The sequence below is a fragment of the Protopterus annectens genome, chromosome 17.part0, assembly GCF_019279795.1.
Source record: "Protopterus annectens isolate FY-2018-M chromosome 17.part0, PAN1.0, whole genome shotgun sequence".
In the NCBI taxonomy this organism is placed as follows: Eukaryota; Metazoa; Chordata; order Ceratodontiformes; family Protopteridae; genus Protopterus; species Protopterus annectens.
Genome location: NC_056751.1, coordinates 544,527,859 through 544,552,555, shown reverse-complemented (window position 1 = coordinate 544,552,555; position 24,697 = coordinate 544,527,859). Strand labels below are relative to the sequence as shown.

At 34.6% G+C, this 24,697-nt stretch overlaps 1 protein-coding gene across 1 annotated transcript in view; it reads right to left on the bottom strand.

Annotated features, from left to right (window-relative positions):
- LOC122791458 (mucin-2-like) overlaps positions 1 to 24,697 on the bottom strand; it is a 111,427-nt gene that overhangs the window by 5,091 nt on the left and 81,639 nt on the right. Inside the window, exons 30-39 of the mRNA XM_044059203.1 lie at positions 21,538 to 21,788; positions 21,242 to 21,425; positions 19,143 to 19,659; positions 10,629 to 10,732; positions 10,486 to 10,517; positions 7,148 to 7,325; positions 6,690 to 6,794; positions 3,428 to 3,489; positions 1,328 to 1,450; positions 1,133 to 1,231 (exon numbers count right to left, since the gene is read on the bottom strand). Of these exons, the coding sequence (XP_043915138.1) occupies positions 1,133 to 1,231; positions 1,328 to 1,450; positions 3,428 to 3,489; positions 6,690 to 6,794; positions 7,148 to 7,325; positions 10,486 to 10,517; positions 10,629 to 10,732; positions 19,143 to 19,659; positions 21,242 to 21,425; positions 21,538 to 21,788 (1,655 nt within the window). The remainder of the gene's footprint in view (positions 1 to 1,132; positions 1,232 to 1,327; positions 1,451 to 3,427; positions 3,490 to 6,689; positions 6,795 to 7,147; positions 7,326 to 10,485; positions 10,518 to 10,628; positions 10,733 to 19,142; positions 19,660 to 21,241; positions 21,426 to 21,537; positions 21,789 to 24,697) is intronic.

The window sequence follows — 24,697 nt, the reverse complement described above, 5'->3', positions numbered from 1 at the left end:
GGGTTAGCCGCCTGTCTGCTTTGGTACAACTTCCATGCATAACTTGCACACTGTTATTTCATAGGTAATATTTCCATCCATATTGCCAATGGCAGATATTTTTTCCTCTGTCTATGGGATAATTTATATTTTCTAAGCTGAACAAAGGAAGATAATGCTTTAAATCATAGAATACATTTCATTATGACAAATTGCCTAAACTTAAAGTTATACACCAATTGTCACATTTGACAATTTTGTTTTTTTGTACAAGAAGCCCAAATATTTTGTGCTGGGACTCCCTAATGGCACCTTGTCTGTATAAACATATCATCAACACCTAAACATGAGTAGTAGAGTTCTGCAAATGGGTATTTAAGTCATATAAAAAGTGATCAGTTACATGGGTTTGGGGAGTAGGGTGACATGCATGTTGCATTGGGTGCTAGACTAGGAACAGACCAACAAGAGGAAACAAAAAATCAGAATACTGTAGGTTAACAAATATTATGGATGCAGGAAGTTGCAGTACATTATATCGTACAGAAAAACATTACTGTATCCATAGTTCAGTGCTACAGATACTGGTAGTGAAACTGTTGATTCTGCAACATTTCAAAAGTATAAGCAATGTTTATATTGATAATCTAACATCTTTTCACTTTAGTAAAGCCAGACATGACCAACATTTGTCCCCATAAGTAACAAAAGTGACAATGCAGTAGGTAATTAGTGGCAAAAAAAGACATTATCAAAACGACATTTGAATTATAGACCTAAAAGTATAAACTGCTTTTATGAATGAAATGATTCTTAGTTGCTCTAATAACAAAAAATAAAAGGTTAATGTGTAATAAACAAAATTTTAAGAAGTTTGTGAGTTATAATATGCACTAAGAATTAAACATTAAAACGAAAGAAAAAAAAAGAAAAGAAAAATAGAAAATTTGGATCTCGCCAGTTATATTATTAAATTATACTAACCAGTATCCCATTAATTATTTAGAAGAGCTGACATTAACGTACCACTGTTTTACATGATTACAGACAAGGCTACCATAACGATTATTATAAAAGTAGTTTAGAAAAAGGACAAAAAAAACTCCTAACCAGAAAAATGTGAGGAACTTTGAGGATAATATTAGTAACTAACCTTGAGTATTTTGGTGGAATTATCAGGTTGGAGCATAACACACTGTGTCTGTACACATTTTCCACAACACTGTCCTGGCACATCAGAATATTCAAAGCCCTTAATCAAACAGAAATACAAATAAATGTTTCATTTAAATAAGGAAAGATGGGAAAGTCAGGAACAGCACAAAAATAAACTAAAAGAACTACTTACATCTTGACAGTTGGTGTCACACTTCACAGGCACGCATTCAATGATATTTAGTCCAGTGTCATTATTCATAGTGGTGCTACAGTTACACTTCTCACATGTGCCTTTAAGAACTTCTGCCCCAGGCTGAAAAATATCGCATATAATCTCCATCAATGATTTTTGCAATCAATGTGTGACTCAACTTCATGCAACATAATAGTTGTCTATAGCTTCTTTGTTTTACTAAATAAACTGTGCATCTATGACAGCATAATTCTATAGAGTCAAGAAGGAAGGTGCTTCATAAAGCTGGGCTTATGAAATCTTTTTAACTAAATTTGGGTTAGGAGTAATGACAAAGAGGCTTCATCAGTTTGTGTGTTTGCGTCTTTCGGCTTTTCCCGGTTAGGGGTTGACACAGCGGAACTCCGGTCCGCTTATGATTGGTAGTTGATTTTTACGTGCCGAGTTACCAGCCCTGATGCACAACCTTCAATGAAGGTATGCCCATTCACACATGTCTCCACGCAGAAGACGCTCTAGCTGAGAATCGAACCGGATAGCGTCTTACTGTGAGGTGACAAAGCTACATCCGTAAAAGACTAAAAGTAGAGTAACAAGTAATAGAAAATAAAGAACCATCTGACATGTTGGTGTTGAGATTGGAGGGAACAGGTTAGAGCCATATTAAGCTGCTGCAATGCGACACAAGGATGCTATTAGAAATTTCTGAAATTTTATTACCAGACTATCAAACAAAAAGAGAAGCACAAAGGTTTTGGAGACCTTCTAAAACTGAACTTGTAGATGTTTGCATCTATAGCAGGACCAGAAAAGTGACTTGGGGCTACTATTCTGGACCTTATCACAGCATGGCTGAGGAAACCTCACCGAGGAAGGGGGGCAGCCATGAGCTGGTATTTAGAGCTGCAACTTGGGTGATCAACACTGAGCATGTCCATTGGGGTTTCCCATCCTTTATATGTTCCTGAAAATGGTCACAATGACAGAATTATCTGACTACAACTCCAGAAGCATTCTAGAAAATAATATGAAATTATACAAAGAAGCTAAAAACAATACATAGCTTGTGAGGTGCATTATAAATTACATGGGAAAGGTAATGAAACGTTGGATCACAAAAGGAAAGAAAATGCAGGAAGAGGACACCTTTCTAGCCTCAAAATTGTGGTAGGCATCAATATATTGTGGAGACAATCCTCTGGATCAATGTAAAACTGTAATAGTTTAATGTAGTGGGGAGTCTAAATTAACTGTCATTTTCTCAATTCTTGGCCACATTTTGGATTGAATAATTGCAGAAAAGTAGCAGTAGACTGGTATGTGGGATTTTCTATGGACAGAAAATAATAAAGAAAAGTCATACTGTACATGTCTTCCCTTAATGATTATTGTAAGGCAATTAATAGATTAGTAATGAAATGTGCAGAATTAAGTTTTTACGGGTAATCTGGTGGCAACTTGCAGTATCATTCGTTCAGTCATTTGATTGTGGTCACAGGTTTTAGCCTTCAGACATATCTGAAGAGATGAATAGCTTTGATTTACAGAATGTCTTCCTTCAACTGGACCAATGAAATAATGAACAGAGCACATTATGTGTTAATGTCAAGATTTTACACATTTATAAAAAATTCAGGTTTATATAATTATTCCAAGTCTCATGTTTTTTTTATAAGATGGATCACTTTACCTTGATTTCTGTGTTATTATACACACACACAGCTTTTGGTTCTGCAGACAAAAAAAAAAAAAAAAAACGTGATCAGTTGCTTTTAGATTCAAAGGTATGTCATTTTAAACTAGATTAGCTCTGAAATTGAAATGCTAGAGTAATTAGAACCACAATATGACTTATAAGATACACTAAAATTGTTGAGCTTGAGAAAATAATCCATAACAGAGGAACACTTTACTTTAAAGACATTTAAATCAATCAGGGGAACTGCAATAGATGAGGTGGGGGAATCAGAAGATGCATTTGTGTGTGTGTGTGTGTGTGTGTGTGTGTGTGTGTGTGTGTGTGTGTGTGTGTGTGTGTGTGTGTGTGCGCGTGCGCTGTGCACGCATGATGTATGATCAGTGCATGTGTGCCTGTACTTGTGTGAGTTTGTGTTTATTGACAATTACTATTACGTATTCTTTTGATGAAACAAGAATGTCTAAAGTTAAAAAGATGCATAATGTAAAAAAGATGATTCAAAAAGAAATTTCTTCTTTCACATAAATGTATTTTTTAAGGCACTGATACTCAGAGACAAAGCAAAAAGTGTTTCCATGCTGCTATTAGTATACTCACCACTATTACAATAACTCAGATATGAATCTTTAATGGTAGTCATGAGTTTATTAAAGTAGTCTTAGTTCTTTAGTAAAGAATCCATAGAATATCTGCTAAATCAAATATTCATAAGTATTCCCACCTTAGATTCATGACAGAATTTTGCCAGGAAATGAATAGTTCTTTAAATAATTCTGGAGTACCATAAACAAAGGAAAAAATAATATGCCTTACAATGTCATCTCATATTGCTAGATAAAAATGTTTTGCTTTTTGCAGAAAACAGCTAGCTGAGATTTCAGAAATGGCATGAGTTGTGTCTGAGAAGAGCACAGAAGGCATCTGCTTGATATATGTTGTGAATGAAAATTCAGTACACTACAAAGTGACCAGGTTGAGTCCACTAAAGCACAGATATCATTGTAATTTTGAGGACATATACTGTTGAGAAGATCCTAGCTCATTTTTATATTATTTTATTTTGTTTTATTGTACTTTCTTTAACCGGGCAAAATAAATGGTGCAAGGACCCTTTTCAGCCACAACTCAAATCACAGTGGATAGAAGATATATGCAAATCAAATGTAGCAGATGTAAAGTAATACAGACGTACATTCAGAATTTTTAGATGCAAACATATCTAGACTATTTTTAAACATACATTTATTACAGCTAAACATTCAATACTAAATAAAATAATTATGACAAATGCAGGCCATTATAGTATAAAACATAAAAACTATATACAGCATAAACTGGAAATCTGAGTTACGGGCCACTAGTATTCAGTAGACCAAAAAATAAGTATGTAAAATAACTAAAGTGGGTGATGCAAATGTAGGTATTAACTGGCATCATCAACACAGTTGCATTTTTTAGCCTAACTAAATGTGATTTAAGTCACTTTTTGATGGTCATCGGATTGACCAGCAGTCTTATCTCCTGTCGAACATTGTTTCAATTAATTTATAGAATGTTTTTTCAGTGGTTGTGTGAATGAATGGGGGCATGCTAGCAATAGTCTATCATTGTGGCAGAGAGCATATGGTGCTTCTCTAGGAAATATTGAGGTGAGCAATATCTTTCATTAAGAAGCTTATAAGTAAAAGTATTTAGTATAAATGAAGCTCTAGCCCTCAGTAGCAGCCATTTTCATTAAATATGCTGACATGATAGTGATCTGTTTGTCTAATGTCTTACTTTGAGGTTCATTTTATACAGCAAATCTGAAATGACCTTTTAGGGAGTCAGTAAATTGATCATGCTCTAAAAGACTTAGCACTTTGACTTTGTTTAAGCAGTTTGAATAATGTCATTGGCAACATATTGCCCATTCCAAAATTAAATTCACCATATGAAACGTATACTTCCAAATTAGGTGAATACTTAATTTGTGTTGAAGATCCTTACATTTCTGAGCCCATATCATGAGATAATGTATTGAAAATGTTTATGCCATGTTCTGAAAGTGATTTTGCATACTAAATTGTAATTCTTTTGTGATGGAGAAAAATGTCAGGCTGGATTGCACCTACCAAAATAACATTTTTTTCATTCATGATCTATCCTGGAGGAGTGCGTATACTGTTAATTTTATATGTATTAGAGTGTGGCAATGGTTGCAGTGCAGGCAGACTAAAGTAAAACCACTGTGACATTTGGTCTAATGTGCTTTGCCAGAATGTCATCTGAAAAGTCAAAGTTGTCTACTGCAATATAATTTACCTGAGATTCGGACCAACCTTTAAGTAATTGTTACATGTATGATGGACAGATAGGGGGATCATTTGAAAATATATATATATTTCTAGCTGTATGACATCCAGCCTACTGAAATCATATGAAAGTCATTTGATAAATTAAGGAAATAAACTCAGCATGGCAGAACTGGAGCCAATAAAGGATCATACCCCTCTTCAGTGATCGTAAGTAGTCACAGAACACACCAGCCCTTATGAAAAATAATTTAATAGATTAAGTGCTTTCATTTCATTCCAGGAAACGTCATCAGAATACCATTAATAACATTGTATCTCCTTAAATAGTTAATAAAACTAGCTCACTGATTAAAACAAACTCATGACAACTAAATTTCATTGGTCAATGGTGTTGTCCATCTGTACAATAAAATACTAATGTAATTATCTCAAGATACAACTTGTAAAAATACAATTTGTATATACCAAAAACAATAACACTGATTTCATTACATAAAATAAGATTTTACTACCTGAAATGATCACTGATGAGGGGTACGATCCTTTATTGGCTCCCGTTTTGTCGTGCTGAGTTTATTTCATTAATTTGTACTCATTTTATTATCAGTTTTCCAGCTGGTTACTAGTCATTTGATAAACTAACTTGCAATCCTCTTTAACCAATATCCATCAGGTTACATGATTATTTGTGCTATTGTTAAAAGTGGGCCTTTAAATATTACAGCTTCAGTGTTTTAAGATAATTGTGTTATGATCTTTTTTCGAGAGCTAAAGTGGAAAAACTCTTAGCATTCCATACAGAAGATATTTTTTTTGCAGTCTGTGCAAATTCAGACTTCAAGAATGAAATATACGATGACTGGGACATCATTTATACAACACAGAACCTATAGTTGACACATAGGACATTTGTTATGAAGGTATGGGAAATGAGTTTTATTATGGATGCCAGGTTATTTGCAGCACATAAAAATGATGGGGCATTTGTGTTGGAAAATGGAGAATCATAAAGCTTCACATATTAGGTGAAGGTGAAAGTAGGGGAAGTACTGCATTAAAATAAAAATGGACATGTTTTACAAGGTCGTAAATTGTAAAAAGGGATCTGTTTTTGTGAACTCAGTGGAAAATATTGTAGTCACTTAATTCAAAATTTACAGAAGCTTTATAGAGCATTAGAATTTATTACAATGAGGTAAAGCATCACAGGAAGTAGGTATACCAAAGTCCTGCCCCTTAAATGTCAAGTTTATGTTCTTTTGGCAAAAACAGATGGAAGTATAATGCAACCTGAATAAGAAAATGAAAACCATAATGAATAATGTGTCAGTATCAAGAATCCATGCAGAATCTCATTACTTACTGCATTCATATACAGGACAGCAGGCTCCTTTAGGGATACTTGCTATAGGTTCAAATCCTGGACTGCAGGTTTTGTTGGTATTTGAGCAAAGACTTACATTGCACCCTGTGTTATTACAAAAAAATAAGGTGAAATGAAACACTGAGCAAAGAGTATTGTGTTTATCATTAAAGATAATTTTAGTTTGCCATTATGTATCACACTATTTGAAATTAAATATCATAAATTATAGATATAATTTGAGCTATACACATAGCAAAAGGTAGTGTATCAGTTATATTTCATGACAAGAATAATTGCACTGGGGGAATATATGCTGAATTTGACACTGCAAATTACTCTAATTATGATATAAAATGGAAAAGTGTATTCGATGAGAACATATGAAATGGCATTTTGTTGATACCATAAAGATGATGAGTATGTAAATTTCACTGCAGATGTACTAGCATACTTACTGCATTCAGTCATCTCACAACAGGTATTGTTTGGATCATGCACAGATGTTAGCACGAATCCCTCTCCAGAACATAATGGACTCGCAGGTACTGGACAGATAAGGGCTTTGCACTGCACCGTCATGGTGTCTGCATCACATACGCATTTATTGCAATTACTGTTCCAGGTCTCACCAGGCTGAAGAGAAATTTTAATCAAGTTATTCAGAGTTCAAATCAATCCCTCTTGTCATTATACTTGTTCTTCCGATTATATTTTCTGATATGTACTTTTATATATTGACTTATCTGGACTTGGCCTGAAAATATATTTTAAAGGAATTTATTTCTTAAAAACTACATTCTTTAGTTCTAGCTTAGTACAATAATTTAACATTATTATGTTATGCAGTAACTTTATTTCTACTTAAAAATATGTTATGTTATTTAATATTAAAAATATGTTGTACCGACATATCTCTAGGTCACTGACTAGTATAGTTTGAAACTTCCTACAATATAGTGAGTAGATTTTTTTGAATTAAGTATTTTGGTTTGAAGTCCAGTTTTATTTTTCTTAAGCTTGTCATAAATATGTAACAAGGCAAAATGTATTTTTATCCATGCCATGAAGTAGTTATAATAATAATAATAATAATAATAATAACAATAATATACAATGACAATACCAGGCTTCCACAGGAAATGATGTCATTATGACTACCAGTGATATCCATGTTCACTTTCAGGAAAAATGTTAACGAACCAGCTAAAGGCGATTTTTGTATATATATTTGTATGTATATCTATCTACATCAATATATTATCTATAGCTATGTCTAATATATGTATATACACACACATATATACGTGTGCGTGTGTGTGTGTGTGTGTGTGTGTGTGTGTGTGTGTGTGTGTGTGTGTGTGTGTGTGTGTGTGTGTGTGTGTGTATGTGTGTGTTTGTGTGTGTGTGTATGTATGTATCCGTGCATGTATGCATTTATCTTTTTTATGTGTTTTGATTAGGTCTCACTAGTCTAGTAGCCTCTTTTTCAGGGGAGACCTGACATTGATTAAGAAAGGTTTGGCTAGGACATACTGGAATTTTCTATACACTTTTCAATAAATGTTCTAGTATCATTAACATTTACATGAGCTACCTAACAAGTCAAGTAGATGAGGCCTCAGTTTAATATCTCATACCGAGAGCAGTGCACTCAGGAGTATAATACCTCCCCCATGCTTCACTTGTCAATGCTTGTAAAAATTAAGACAAGCACCTGAAGTGGGAATAGAGCACACAGTGTTCTTATTTCAAACTATCAAAGGCTTGAGTGCCACCTAGTGTTCCACTGACAAGTTATCATAACCAACGGATCTAAATCACTTTGTCGAATCCCACATCAGTGAATATCTCTTTATCGAACACCTATTTATCGAAGCTCCTAATTAGTGAATGGACTTTTCAGCAAAACTTTTCCTATGGCAAAACAATGATTGGCCGCCATCTGGAATTTGCCCTTTTCCCCACTGTATTGCAATCTCAGAGTTGGTATATTTAGTTTGGGGGGTGTGGGTGGCATTGCACCCAACCTGGGTAGGTGTTAAGTTTTATAATTTTGTTCTCAGTCACTATGGTGGCCTACTGTTGGTTTGCCCTAGGAAAAATTCCACTGAAAAGTCAATTCGCTGATTAGAAGCTTTGATAAATAGGTGTTTAACAAAGAGGTATTTTTCTGATGTGGGATTCGAGAAAGTGATATAGACCCTTAACCAAGTGGAATATAAACAGTTTAATTTATTAATTATTGCTGATCATTGGCTTTTATTAGAAAGATTTGATTTTCAAAGAATCATAGATACACTGAAAAGTGAAATTATATCTCATGTTTTCTATATAAGCAACAACTTCCATGGATTAATGCTGACATTTTTAAAGAGGGAAGTCTAGAAATCTGCAATGCAGTTAAACTAAAACATATGTATAAAAATAAATAAATGGAATATAATGTGTAATATATAGAGAGTTTCACGTGTGGGTGTTAAACAAGAAAAGTAATCGCTGTAGTAAAGTAAGGACTAATAAATAGGAAGCACTGCATGTTACAAAAGCCTGTATCAGACATGAATATGAATCAATGACAGGTTTATAAAACAGACTATACAGAGGTCGCTTCTACACAGAAAAAAAAAATTCTAAAGACTGGATATTCATACCCTGAAAATCTTTTACTATATTCTGTCTGTGGGTTTGGTATATTGAGAAAATAGCCTTGAGATCTTAGTTTCCAGACTGGAATGGACCTATGTACAAGTCCAACTTTACTTTCTTGACTAGATGTCTGGTATTAAGTCAAGGTATAAATATTAGGAATATGTATGCATGGACTGGTTCCTGTTTGTACAGTAATGAAAACAAAGTGAGCCTTTGTGGACTTTAATTTCCAAGACAATATGATATGGATGTAAGTGCATTCTGCAGCACTTCTTCAATAGTTATAATTGAATTAGTATAGTATGCTACGTAGTGTAGGTATAAAGCTTGAAGCTCATGATGAATGTTTTTAAGCAGCAAAATATTTCTTGGTCAAACAGAACGAGTCCCCCTCTGCAATATTCCGTAAATATGGGAGCCAATTTCATTCAGAAATGTGAGCTTTTGGCCAAGAAATATCCACAACTATCTTAATAAATTGATAACATCCATGGTGTTGCAATATCTCTGTTAGACTTTAGAAAAGAATCTCTTAATCTGAGTAAAGTACTGTCCCGTAAAAGAATCACCTTAAGTATAGGACCATAGGAACACAGGAATTAAATGAGACTATTTTCACTTTGCCAAGACCCACTCTCATGGTGTACCTTCTGCTTCTACTAGAGTAATGCAGGCCAGGTGAAGTATAAATTTGTGAGTGACCATCCTTCAGCAAAGCTCTTCAAAAATAATTTCTACTCATGCATACTTGGTATACTAGAAATGGCCAAAAGTAATGTTGTGCAGTGGTCATCAATGGAGTATGGAAAGCATCAAACCACGAATGGCCTTTCAGATCCAATACAAACTGTAGTATGAACAGGATAACATCCGTTTATTTAACATTTTCAATTAAGATCTCAACATGTTTTAGTTTTAACCATAAAACTGAAATTCCATGCCAGTTTCAGATCTGATTGAAGAATAAGTCATACCTTGTTCTAGTATGTGTTATTAGTTACATTAATAATACATCAATTTGTGAACTTCCAAAATTTTGTTGAGTAATATACGAAAAGCCCATTCAGCAGCTGGTATTGTTAAATAAAATGTCTCTACAGTCAAGCTAATGCAGTGCAAGGAAACAAACTAGAAAAGTGATTACCTGCTTTGGCATTCCATCAGGTCCTGTGCAGCCTACAATAAAGCAGAGCATTTAGTTTTAATGATGTATTTGCTCAAGATAAGATACTCTAAACTAATTGACAATTGGTTAATTTCTTAAAATATAACATTTCTGTATCTTACCACAAGAGGTGACACAGGTATCAGCAAATGAGTTGAAAAGGATTGTTCCATTTGTGCAGTAACACCCTTCTACAAGATTTGTTTTCTTCCCCTTTCCAGGCATACTGTTTAAAGAAACACAGGTAATCATTCAGGCATTGCAGAAAAAAGGCATAGTATGTACATGTTTTGTGTTTACTTTTATTTGCATAATTTTCTACAGTAAAACATTAATTCATTTTGTTGCGAGACTATATCAGAGCAAATGACAGAGATGTCTAATCTATTTTGACCTAGAAACGTTAATACTAGAATAATTTCAGCCATGGTTCCAGGATCAGTGAGGAACACACTCAGTGTCCTGAGTAGTACTGACATAGCAAGAATAGGGCGACCACTCTATCTCTCTATATATTATATATATATATATATATATATATATATATATATATATATATATGGATTCACTTTATATGCTTGAAATCATGAAATAAACACCCAGAAGAGCGAAATTCAAAATTGCGACTTCTATACCACACACACACCACACACATACACACACCTTCCTCCTCACAAACAAACACACAACCCAATCCTATATTACAAGAAGGGGGCTGCACCTCCCCTGCACCCCCATGTGGGGGGCTGCACCCCCCCACCCCCCTACTTAAATATACTAACTCCAAGGTTGCACTACATACACAAACACACAAAACACCACCACACAAGCTACATCCCCCTCGCGCATACACACACACACACACACACACACACACACACACACACACACACACACACACACACACACACACACACACACACACACACACACACACACACACACACACACACACACACACACACCACAATAACAAAATACACTAACACACACCACAGCCCCTACCCAAAATCCTGAAAACATAAACACTTATCTGAATCCATGAACACAGCGCAACACCAGAACCACTACTTCAACATCTCTGAAATGCGAGATTTTGAATTTCGCGCTTCCGGGTGTTCAATGTTTTAGCCTTTCCACTTTATGGCTCCAGATTCTGAAATTCGATATTTCAGGATTTCGAGCATATAAAGTGTTTTTATACATATATATATATATATATATATATATATATATATATATGTGTGTGTGTGTGTGTGTGTGTGTGTGTGCACTGTTGCAGTAAGGGTCATCTGGTATACCATGCAAACAGAAAAAAAAAATATTCCCAAAAGAGACTTTTGGAGAGGGAGAAGTCATTATACTTTGCAAACCTGGTTATATTCCTGAACAGCTCGTATTTATCACAATCATCCCTTATTTTTTTAACCCTTAAATTATTTTTAATACTTTCCCCTCTACAAGTTCAGTCATTCCATGATTTTATTGTTTTCTGCACTGCTTTTTCTCTTTAAATCATTGAGGTATATCGATATTGTCACTTTATATCCTTTCATAATAATTCTTTTCAATTAGTTTCACTTAAAGTAGTTTAAAATACTGAAATGTTATCAATATTTTTAAACCTGTTACTCTAATTTTGAAACGAAAAGCAGAGGAAATTGCTGACTGAGGTTTACTGACTTCATTTAAAATGCCGTATTTTTAAAGAAAGGATGAGTTAGACAGTATGTTAGATTAAACATTTGGTAGAGTAGGAAATTAAGAATTAATTTAAATAGCCTAATGTAACACATTGCAGAATGTTATTTAATGTAGGGAAGACTTTTATGTGAACATTTTAGGTAGGTTTTGGACTGTAACCACCTCCCTCTTTCCTCTACTTGATTCCTAAACCCCTCTAAATTACCTCCACTCATCTCCACATCTTACTTTTTTGCTATACTCTGTAAAGTCTTGCTACAAAACTACTGTTTAATCTAGATTGTAATGTAAATACTGCAAATAGTTGTTTTCTTGCTTACGCTATTGTTAGAATAGGTTGTGTAATCTTTATACTAGACTGCTATATTTGTACTCAAATGGAGCTTTTCTCCCCGGGTCACTGCTGAAAAAGGGCTTCTTCCCAGCCAGACTAACCCGGTCAACAAATGTAAAATAAATAATAAAATTAATAAATAATTAAATAATCATAAAGCAGTTTATTTTGAAATTACTACATTTCTATTCTTCCATACATAACCGATAGCATTTATACAATGAAGCATTTCATGGAGTGGGATTCGATCTCTTACTTCTCGGATAAAACAATTGCTACCAGTATTCTGATTTATCAAATAGATAGAATTCAAGCAGATTAATCCAACCAATTGTTTTATGAACTGCAGAGTAAAACATAACATATAGTTTTATAATTTAGGTTCAAGATAACAACAATAATTATTTGGTATAGGGCATCAGTGGGAGTTCAGTGAAAAATGTAACTTCTGACTAATTTAATTTAGGTAAAAGATATTCTCTGACTTGGTTCTACAGTTCTGTAGGAACTGGTTTTGTTTGGCAGGTACAATCACCTGGTCTAAAAGAAATCTACATGATGTTATAACTGTCAGTGGCTATAATATGACTGTGCAAAATAAATGTCCGCTGATAAAACTAATGAGGAATTGTAAAATTGCTCAGGAAAATATCTTGTTAGGTCATCTGAGGAATGGTAAAACCACTACAGAAAATATCTTTACTCTAAACAGATGTGCACCTTGCTAAACATGTGTAGCATATCTTATTAGAACATCAATACAGTTTAGGCAGACTGCATTTTAAAACAAAACTATGGCAGTTCTCTCAGTATTAATGAATTCAGCAAATGGGTTTGCTTACAAATACATACCTTGTTTGGCATGAAGGTTGATATTGTGGACCACATGCTTCATACGCTTTGGTTGAAGGGCACTGACTTGCTGTTAAGATATGACACCATAAAAACATTTATGTTTTATCTGCAATCACTCCACTGAACTTTATAACTATTACAATTTACATGCACTATTACTTAAAGGATGCACTGTTAAAGCTTAGTGGAAGAAATATTTTATGAATGACCTCCTTGATAATAGTCAAATAAAACCCATAATATTAAGCTACATGAGTTTCTAAAAGTGTGGGGTGGCCATGGTGGTGCAGCACTTAGCATTGCCACCTCACAGCAAGAGGTTCTCCGGTTCAATCCTTGGCTGGGGTGCCTTCTGTGCGGAGTCTGCATGTCCTCCCTGTGGTCATGTGGGTTTCATCCGGGTGCTCCGGTTTCCTCCCACATACCATAGACATGCTGTAGGTGGATTGGCTACCCTAAATTGGCCCTAGGTGTGAGTGCATGCATGTGTGTGCATTCTGTGGAAGGTTGGGTGCCAGTTTGGCAACTCGACACTATAAAACTCCACTGCCAATCATGAGCAGACAGGTGATCTGCTGTGGCGACCCCTAACCGGGAAAAGCCGAAAGAAGAAGAAGTTTCCAAAAAGTGTACTCTATTTTACTTGACGTATTAATTTGTAAAAATAAATAAGCAGAGAGATACAAATGCAACCATAACATTTGTACTAAGCTGAATGTAAGACAGGTCAGGACTGTCAGTCAGTATAAGTTCGTCTGAGCATATTGGTGTTAGTTTCTCTAATACTTACGACATTCTCCATTTGTTTTGTTCCTCCAGTCAATGCATACACCTTGGGAAGAACAAAGTGATGCATAATGTTGCAAACTCGAACAATCAGGTTTCTTTGTTTGGCATCCATCGATAATGCAGGCCGTATAGTAGTTTGTCGGTGGGACACGGTCATGACAGTCTGCAAAAACACTAATGCAGAAAACATTTTATTAGAGATATGCAGTTAAAGCTAGTCAGCCATCTACATTATAATCAGGGTAAAGGTAAAGGTGATAAACGTGCAGGTAGACTTGCAGTTCTCATATTTGTTTCTGTGTCTGGTTTTATTGTGCGGTATTAGTGCAGGGTAGGGGTGAAATGTAGTGTTGTACTAATACTGAACCATAATGACCAGTTTCATATTTCTTGGTCACATCTAGTAACATTGTGAAAACTCTCTGTATTCTGACAATATTTGTAATAATTCAATACAACATCTAAGTAAATGTTTTTAATCTTTAAACATTTATCAGCATTTGTGTTATGAATTCACCTAATTTGTTAGTTCCTTCACTGTCTTATTCTTTAACAAACTGAAATGTTTACAGGACAAGATGTGGCAGATGATAGTTAATCTGGGACGAATGTTTTAGAAAGACTAAAAATAAAATCATGCTACTATAGTATGGGTGCTGATGTCTGCTTATCTGCAGTAACTGGCAATGATAAATAACTTTGGTTCTGAAGCGGAAGCACAGCATGCAAAAAAAAAAAAAAAGAAAAGAAAAGAGAGAGGCAGAGAGGTCAAGCAATAAGCAGTGAAGAAAACATATATAACAGGTGTCAAACATACATGATGAAAGTTATTTTCACCCTGTGAGCTAAAGTGGAAGGTATACTCTCATCACTGTGTTGTTGGTTTGTATGCACAGTTTGCATGCAGGATTAGAAACATATTCGACGATCACGGTTAATTTATATAAACTCAAAGCCTTGTAAAAGGCCATCAAGGAGTTTGTATCTAGTACAACTGAAGGCATGAACTGTTACCCCAAACCCTAAATCCAGGTTAGCCTTGAATATATTAAGATTTACAGATTACTTAACAAATGTATAGAAAAATTCACATTCTAACTACCATGCAGTAAAACTATTCTTTTTAAAGCTTTTTCTAAATGGAATATTTACCATTAATTTATTATTCATTGTTCTAATCTCATTATGCATAAATTCTGTTCCTAATGTTAAAGCCAGAATTTGTTCATAATAATAATAATAATAATAATATTTATAAATAATCAAATCACTTGTCAGTAAACACTATCCAAAAGGCTACAGTTTTAGGTTCATAGGTTCATAGGTTGGTACTAGGGTATTGTCCCTAGGGCCTGTACAAGCCTAGCCATAACAATTCCCTGGCTATTTCTTCCCACAATATTTACTTCCCTGGACCCCTGTCTAGCAGGGTGACTGACGTGATCCATGGGATAAATTTCCTATCTCTCATCCAGTCATCAAGGTTCTTTTTGAAGATGGCCAAGGAGGCTCTGCTTGACATGTTTGGGCAGTCTATTCCAGAGTATGGGGAGTTTCTGGGTCAGGTTCCTATCCCTCTAGCATGTTTTGTTCATTGTGATGACAAGGTTTAGGTCCCTGGAGTGTGTGGCTCTAATGGACTGGGATTTCTTTAAGTGCAGCATGTCCAACAGCTCTGGGTTTGACATGGCCTTGTATGTTAAGCAGAGATCACCTCTGAGTAGACGATATGCAACAAAGTATAGCTGGAGTTTTTTTAGTTGGTCAGCATAGTGCATCTGCTTTAGGCCTGTGATTCTTTTAGTGAGGTGTTTCTGTGGCCTTTCCAGCTGTTGCAGATGTCTTGTGAGGTACATACCAAATGGAGCGTTGTACTCTTTGATGGGTCTAATGAGGGAAGAGTACAGTGGGACAATGACTGCCTTTTGTCCTGGATGAAAAACACTTACTGATGAGGTGTGCCACATAGAAGGATTTCCTGACTGTTGTGGCAATGTGGTTATCGAAGGTGAGACCACCGTCCACCTGTGTTCCTAAGTTTCTTATCACACTTTCGGTGTTTAGTGTGCTGCCACCTATGTGGTAATTAATGGGTACATGATTTTTCCCAAAGGTGATAACTATACACTTCTTGGCATTGAGTTTGAGCCCATGGCTCTGGCACCAAGGATCTGTTTCTGTAAGACTCTTTTGTAGAATATCCACAGCATTTGGAGATTCAATAATCAACACTCATAGAGCAAATGTTTTATTTCACTGATTTTATTATTAAGCACTCACTGTATCCTTTACATTCCACCCCTGCTAGCACAACTGAGCCACTAAATGAACCTGGGTTACACAGGTCATCGTCAGGCATTTATCCCTGTATACCACATATCCGACACAACTGATAGATTTCATAGCAGACTAGTTTGAAATCAAAATTAGATAGTGTTCTCCTAATGGATTTATTAAAGAGCTTTTCACAAAACAAATGTCAACTAATCCATCTAGAACTGTATTATCAATTATGTGTTTATACCTGCACAGTGGACAGGAAATCAAAAGGGCCAAGGACAGCTAGAAGAAACAGGCAAGTGCATCTAACCATTCAGGTGCAGGCTCATCTTTCAGGAGATGGAAAGCTTTTAGAAGGCCAAAGAAAATGGTGACTCTCAGCTAATATTTATGGATATGATACCTGTTAAGTTAAAAATGCTTTATGTTTTACATAAATTATAGTTTAATGTGACAAAAAAGTGATAATGTGTCTCTAATGAGAGGTCATGGATTCATTCCATGGGAGAAAGTCATAGTGTTATACCTCTCAACATCTTAACTTGAGAACTCTTTACAAAGCCAAAAATAATGGGTAGACAAAGGCCCGAAAATAGGAACAGTTGCTCTAATGAACTAAGAAAGTTGATAGAATAATAGGTTTTGCATTAACATACATTTTCTGAAAGATACAAAGTCTGAAACATAAATGTCTGTCATTATTTAATGACATCATTTCTCACTGATTTGCCAGAAAATTACACATTTTCTAAGTAAAAGAACAAAAATACGAGGCAAAAATCTAGACAGTTGAGAGGTATGAATGGTATAGTGCAAACCATTCCCTCTATAAAGGATAGGAAGCTTATTTTTCAGGACTTGACTGACACACAGTTAAAGCTGAGAAAGTTCCAGTCAAGAGGTCCAGCTGGAGTAAGTTACACTCTCATTTCCTGTTTCATAGGCTATATAGTAAAGTGTATTAAAGGTCTGCAGTCTATAGTTACCACACTGTTGTCAGCTATTCAACATATGAAGTGCATTTCCTAGATCTAGTGTAGTAAACATGCAGATTAAACTCCATCATCACTACTGAGTTAAGGTATTCACCAAAGAAAATATGATTTATCAACATAGGCTTGTAAGAGTACGATGACATTTCATTTAGGCTCCATGACAGGATGTACCGTACTTATGCATATGCATATACGAAACCAGCAATGGAAAATATCAATGTTAGAGGAAGGCATTCCTGCCAGTATGTAAGGTTGATATATATATATATATATATATATATATATATATATATATATATATATATATATATATTTATTTATTTATAGGCTAGAGTCACTTAAATGTCACTAATATGGACATATTTAAGTATGGTTTCTTATCTGCTCTGGTCGATTTGAGGCCTACTTTCTAACAAACAAGGTGAGCAGGGACAGTAATGAGCAGAACTGTACTAATTTAAAAAGGAGTACACTGGCCCAGGTAAAAGTGAGGCAACTTTAAAAATCATTCAGAAAAGAAAAAGATATTACTGAAACTGGGGTGGCTAACGTGCACCACCATCTTGTGAGAGGCTGAGTTATAGCACCTTGGCTGCACAAGAGGAGTGGGAATAGGTGTATGAGAAAAGTGGGAGTGGGCAGGTATGGAACTTTGGTATTTGGAAATGTAGATGGCTTATTTAGTCCATGTGCAGTGGGAAGGAGTTCTAATTAGGAGAAGCTGGATTAATCTGAAGGCACTTATTTAATGCATAGTGGCAGAGGAAGCATATGCGGTATAGTTGGCTAAAAGATGGCCAATGTTCTGTAAGTATTAAACCTTCATTTTCTGGGGTAAGTGTGCAATTGTATTAAAACCCCATGGCAGGACTTTTGTGATTGTGGATTTATCTTCAGCTGGTGCAGTTTATTTATGAAGATGATTCCTGTGTGTAGATCTCTTTTTTCAGAAGTATCATATTCTACAATGTCTGATACTGAGTTGGTTATTATTAATATTACACAACATAATTGCTAACATATATTATAACTTGTAGCTTAGTAGCACTTGTACTATAAGCTTGCTTCAGCTGTTTAAAGTGAGCAGGGTCATTTCCAAGATGTTCTTTGTGTGGGTATATTCTTATATGCAAATAAACATATGCATACATATGCAGTATGGTTGGTGTCAACAGCTCTAGTGTTTTTCAAAATTTAATGCAGTCACATTTTACTTCAATTTTTAATATTGCTTGCACAAGAAAATAAATTTTAGCAAGTCTTTGGGGCTATAGTTCATTAACTTTGCGTGTATAACACCGGTAATGGTAACAAATCCTTTTCTGAAGCTGGTAATCGGAAATGATCTTTTAGATGTGATCATTTCATTTTTCCAATGCTGAAAATGTTCAATTTAGCAAGTTAGGATTTATATTTTAGGATATGTTATTAAAATCAGTGTATCACAGTTGTCAGATCTTTGTCACTACTAGGTTCAGCTGAAGACAGTGGAATTGTTCCTAAAAATGGAAGTATTATCAGAGGTGATTCACATGCTGACTCCTGCTGCTTTCAACAATCAGGCATGAGCTACAGTTCTAACATATTTCATTGTTTAACTAGTAGACTATATCTATTTTGAACATACTCATGTTGATCCTGTAGGAAATCTGTAACCAGACAAAACATGATGTACATACCTGCTTAATATAACTTCACAGAGAGGTGGAGGAATGCATGGTGGTTCGTTCTTCACTGTGGTCACTGCCACTGTGGCTGTTGGCGATACCGAAGTTTGAGACATAGAAAGTGGAGTGTAGGTTGGAAAGCCTGAAGACATACCCTTACTAGTTCCAGTAAATGTGGTTGTTGTTATTGTGGCTGTTGGCAATACCGAAGTTTGAGACATAGAAAGTGGAGTGTAGGTTGGAAAGCCTGAAGACATAACCTTACTAGTTCCAGTAAATAGTGACATTATAGATGAATAGTAAGTTGCTGGTTTTGGAGTTGTTCTTGGTATCACTGAAATGCTGGTTGCTGGTTTTGTTTTTGTTACCAGCTGTGTCACAGTTGAGTATGTTGGTGCGGGTGTTGAAGGTAGACAATAGGCCTTATGAATATCTGTGACAGTCCAATAACTTGGCATGTCTTGACAACTTTTTGCCATTTTGCCCTTTGGTAATTGACAATCATCTCCTCTATAGTTATTGCAGTTACCTTTAAAAGAAAAGTAAATGTAACTAAGGCATTAGTAACATCTTCATTCTCTGCATTTCAAAATCAGGAATAAGTTATAATGAGAATGCAATAGATGCTTCTGTGAACATAGTAAACCTAGGTAATCAGTCTTTATTGAGAGAAGAAAAAATATTGTTGATAAAAACAACCATTCTAGTACTGATGTTAGTGAAAGAACTTTTAACTACAAAGAGTTATTTTCACAAAGAAAGGAGAAACTCTTCTTCCTTCATAGAAACCAAGTAAAAACTTTAAAAACTTTAAAACTTTAAAATAGGCTAATGAATACTGCAGTACAGGTCATGATGCTTGAGTTAACTTAACACATCATCAAGCAATAAAAAGTATGCGCATCCCTCAACAAAATATACATAAATGATTGATTTGTCAAAAAAATATCAGTCAAAGCATTTCTTGAATGTTAGTTTTAGTATATTCATTATGCAAAAGTTAGCTTTTATAAAAAAAAAAAAAAAAAAGAACCCACAAGAGATATTTCTTAAACAGCATGGTACATGTAAAGGTGAATGGAGTTTTCAACCTACAAACAGATGCACAACTTGATAAAAAACATTTTCTTGTTGTCCCGTGTTTCTGCCTTTGATGCATCTCATGAGGTTAGATTGTGTTAAGCTACATTCCACAAATGTTAGTTTGACAACACATGGTGCATCTAACAGCTGAGATACAAAGTAATCTGTTTTTGATTTCCTATACTATAAGGATACAAGTAGATCGGAATGCTGAGAAGGAAATTTTGCTGAACTTCAAAAGAAGCTGTTCTAATTTTAAAGAATCTAGATCAATTAAGATGCATTAGATGTGTGAAAAGTATTACCATATTCCTTTCTAATCAAATTTTATGTGTGTGTGTATGTGTGTGTGTGTGTGTGTGTGTGTGTGTGTGTGTGTGTGTGTGTGTGTGTGTGTGTGTGTCTTGAGAATGGATTATTCCTTATCTCTCTATCCCTTAGAAAACTTTCTTTATCCATGGATACCATGAACACTTATAATGAAAAATGTCAGATTAGTTCTGGATATTCCAGAATTTGCTTTGTAAACTGTGATTTTTAAAACTGCACAATATAACTCCATCTCCCTGCTATCCCATCTCACATAAACATGCAGCCTTCAAACTTAAGAAAATGGATGCTTTCTTAGATTTTTGTCTTTCAGTGTCTCATATTTGGAAGCTCAGTGTTTCACATGCAAACAATATACTACTAAATCTATTAAATTGCACTCACTGTACTTCTCCATTTACAAGCAATGAAAAGTTTTCATCAACCTTAGACACCATAAATGTACTATCAGTTTATCAGTATGATGGTATGTTGAAGGGGTCAGTTTATCAGTATGATGGTATGTTGAAGGAGTCATTAACATAGCTCCATTTTTTAACACTTTTATGTCTCCTTCAAAAGTGAATAGCAGATTATATTAAACTGCAATATCTCATGATTTATAAATGACTGAGGTTTATTCTATTAATGTTAAAAAAATTATCAGGGTCTTTAAGGCAATGAAATATAAAACTTCACATTATTTGGAAAGTACATACCACACAGTCCTTCTGACTGATATTCAAATGTGTCATATGAGAGATTTATACTGAAACTTGATGTAGTAAATGAGATATATGCATCTATTTCAAGTATTTGGACAAAAATATAAATTCCAGAACTGGATATGGTGAAGCCATCTTTGTTCAGTTCAGGGATGATCCTTTTCTGATTGAAGTATACCTACAAAAGCAAAAAAAAAAAAAAGACCATTGAATGAATGCAATTCTTGTAATGTTATCATTGCTGTTATTTATAAAGAGTACAGTTAATGGATATCAAATCTGTACTCTACCACAGCTCTATCAATTCCACCGATTGTTTCTTTTGTTAGCATCACTTCTGTTGAATTGTAATAAATTAGAAGAGATTTCATGCAGGAAGTCTTGTGAGTTTCATCACAGTCAGCATTATCGATGTGGATTCGGAAGTTGCCATAAGACTGTATAAATTGCTGAACTAGGACGTATGTACAGTTTCCCTTGAATGAGTAATATGTTCCATCAAAGGTGGTGTAGTGGGAATTTCCCCATCCTCCACAGACACCTGGAAAAGTATATAAATTTATTAATCATAAAATCAATCCTATTATCATATATTTGGTAATTTAAAAAGCACAAAAAGCTGTATCTTCATAAACACAATTATTGGTGTAACTAATTTAATAATTTAGTGTGGGATGTTAATGGTAAAGACAGAGGTTTGATACTGTCCCCTACTGTCATTGTGATCTTTAACAAGTTCATGTGAAGCTGTTGTGAAATTAGTAATTTGATTTCTTCCCATGCATAAATATAATTTGATACTCTTTGTTAACAACATATACAATGTTTGTATGCGTGTGTGTGTGTGTGTGTGTGTGTGTGTGTGTGTATGTCTTGGAGATGGATTATTCCTTATGTCTATGACCCTTATAAAACTTTCTTTATCCATAGATGCCATGAACATTATAATGAGAACAATGAAACGGTTTGTAAATTTAAATAATCATTTTATCATTTTATAGGCATTTGATAAGATGCCATACTGACCTCTCTCTCCATAATGTCATATAAAATACTTTCTATATATATATATATATATATATGAAGAAACTTGTAATTACTTCAGATAAATATAGTGAGTCCAAGTGGGTATCATCTTTCAAAAAAGAGATATAGATGTATAAACAGTGCTAGTTTAATGATAATAGATGAGCAGGGCAAGGGAAACATAAGGACGTATTATTTCACAGAAAGTGTAGTAGATAATTGTAAAAGCTTTTCCTGGACATATAAGAGGGTTGAAAACAATAAACAGATTCAGAAATTCATGGTAGAAGGATAGGGTCATGCTTACAGTCTTAAGAGAGTCTTTCATCTGACTAGGATAAGCAGAGAAGATAGGCCTCAGCATGCTTAGTGGTTTTCAAAACATCTGTTCTGTGCTTCCTTAATTCAGCTTTGTTATATAAATGCCATAGCACAGCTTTTAGTTATGAGATTACTTTATTAAGGTTTTGGGTAAATATTTGAATTTATTAACGTCTTCTGCATCATTAAAACCATTCATCATTTAAATATGCTGTGCTATGTCTTGGTCTCTGAGAATGTCAGTAAGGAAACTACACAATATAGGATGGCACAGTAAGGTGGCACTGAGAATGTCAGTAAGGAAACTACACCATGTAGGATGACACTGTACGCAGCAGTATGCCTGTAACAAACCATACTGCCATTGACAAAGGTGGCACTGACTGGGGTTTGCCCTTTCTTGGGGTATGGTAACCTCAGATTTCAGACTTTGTCATTGATGCACTGCCATGAATCATATCAATAACTCCTTATTTGGGAAGCTTTGTACTTGGCCAATAGATTGGTACATAGCTTCCCATACAGCTCTACATCAAAGTGTTTTCATATCATCTAATGCTTACATGTTGTTCAGGCTGCAGGTAGAGATGTGTGTGAAATATCATAAAAATCAGCAGTTTTATACATCCCAATCAAACAGGAAGAAAACAAGCAGCTGATAAAATATAGCATACTCTGGGCCACAAGACGTACCATAAAGATTAGGCTTCCCAAAACATTTGCAATAAAATGTATTCACCTCTTTTCACAGAATTAAGTTTTAGCCTAGCAGCTATGCATGTCAGGTTTTAATGCATTTCATGAATGCATGCTAAGGATAATACTTTCATAAGAGATTAAATTAAGAAAAGAATGTTTAGTTTTTTTTTTAATTCTGGATTTACAAATTTATGGTTGAGAAGGTGGAAGATTTTTTAGATGATGATGCATAAAATGATTCTTTGCATAAACAGCTCCAATAGTTGATACTAATATTCATCTTTGCTATAATGTGACAGATTTAGGGATACTGAAATCTGAAGGAATGTGTTTTTATCTAAAAAATCCAGAAATTAACTAGTAAAGCCAGATGCTTCAGCCACTAAATTATTTATTTTATTGTTAAGTTCAATTTTCTTTTATTACTGCATACATACCTACATAAAAGTTTTAGTTGTGTTAAGACAAGTCAGTAGAATTGGAAAAAAATAGGGTTTATTTTATTAGAACATATTGAAAAACTGAGCCCTGAAATATTGCATAACAAAATGATGAAAAATGTAGGTGGAAATCATACATAATTAACTTTAACATAAATTTGAAAAGCTATATTTCCAGGAGGAAAGGCCATCCCCACCACACCTAATATATCTATATATACTAATGCCAAGATCACAAATTCTTACCATGGCTGTAATGATAAAATCACACAGTGTGAAAAAGTATGGAAATCAATTAAAGCAAATGGGCTATTTTATTAATTTGTTAACTAGAGAAACCTGTAGGGCATAAGCCTCTTCCCAGATGGGATTCAAGAGAACTGTCTATTTAAGCAACCTGCTCAGAGTTATAAAGTAAGCAAATGGAGGCCAAGGGAATAAAATCTTGTTCATGTTTATTAACAGCTCATAGCCTTGATCCTCTACTAATTGTTGAAATGTTTTTACTATTTTCCAATTACAATATTTGAAGTATATCCTAGTTTATTATATCACACAAACATCTACATTCCAAAAAAAACTTTCCTTGGGTCATTCCACGGTGGCATGATATAAAATATATTATTTGAAAACGGGGTGTAGTTCTGTAATGTTGGAATAACAGAAATAATCATAAAACTGGGAATTATAGTGAAACAGTATGTCTGATGTAATAACAGTAACCAAACAATGCGATTATATGTGAATAGAGGCAGTATGAATGCATTGTTGCTGAAAAATTGCTACTTTAAAGTAGGCCTATAAAGAGATACTCTTTAAAATGTTGTGCTCTGTTTTAGAGGACACATCTCAAAGAATATCTAAATATATTGGGTATTAATTAAATTACTGGTTAGCAGTCAAGAGGAAACAGGAGGAATCGAACATGACTGCAGAATGGAACCAGTTTCCTGGTACTATACTT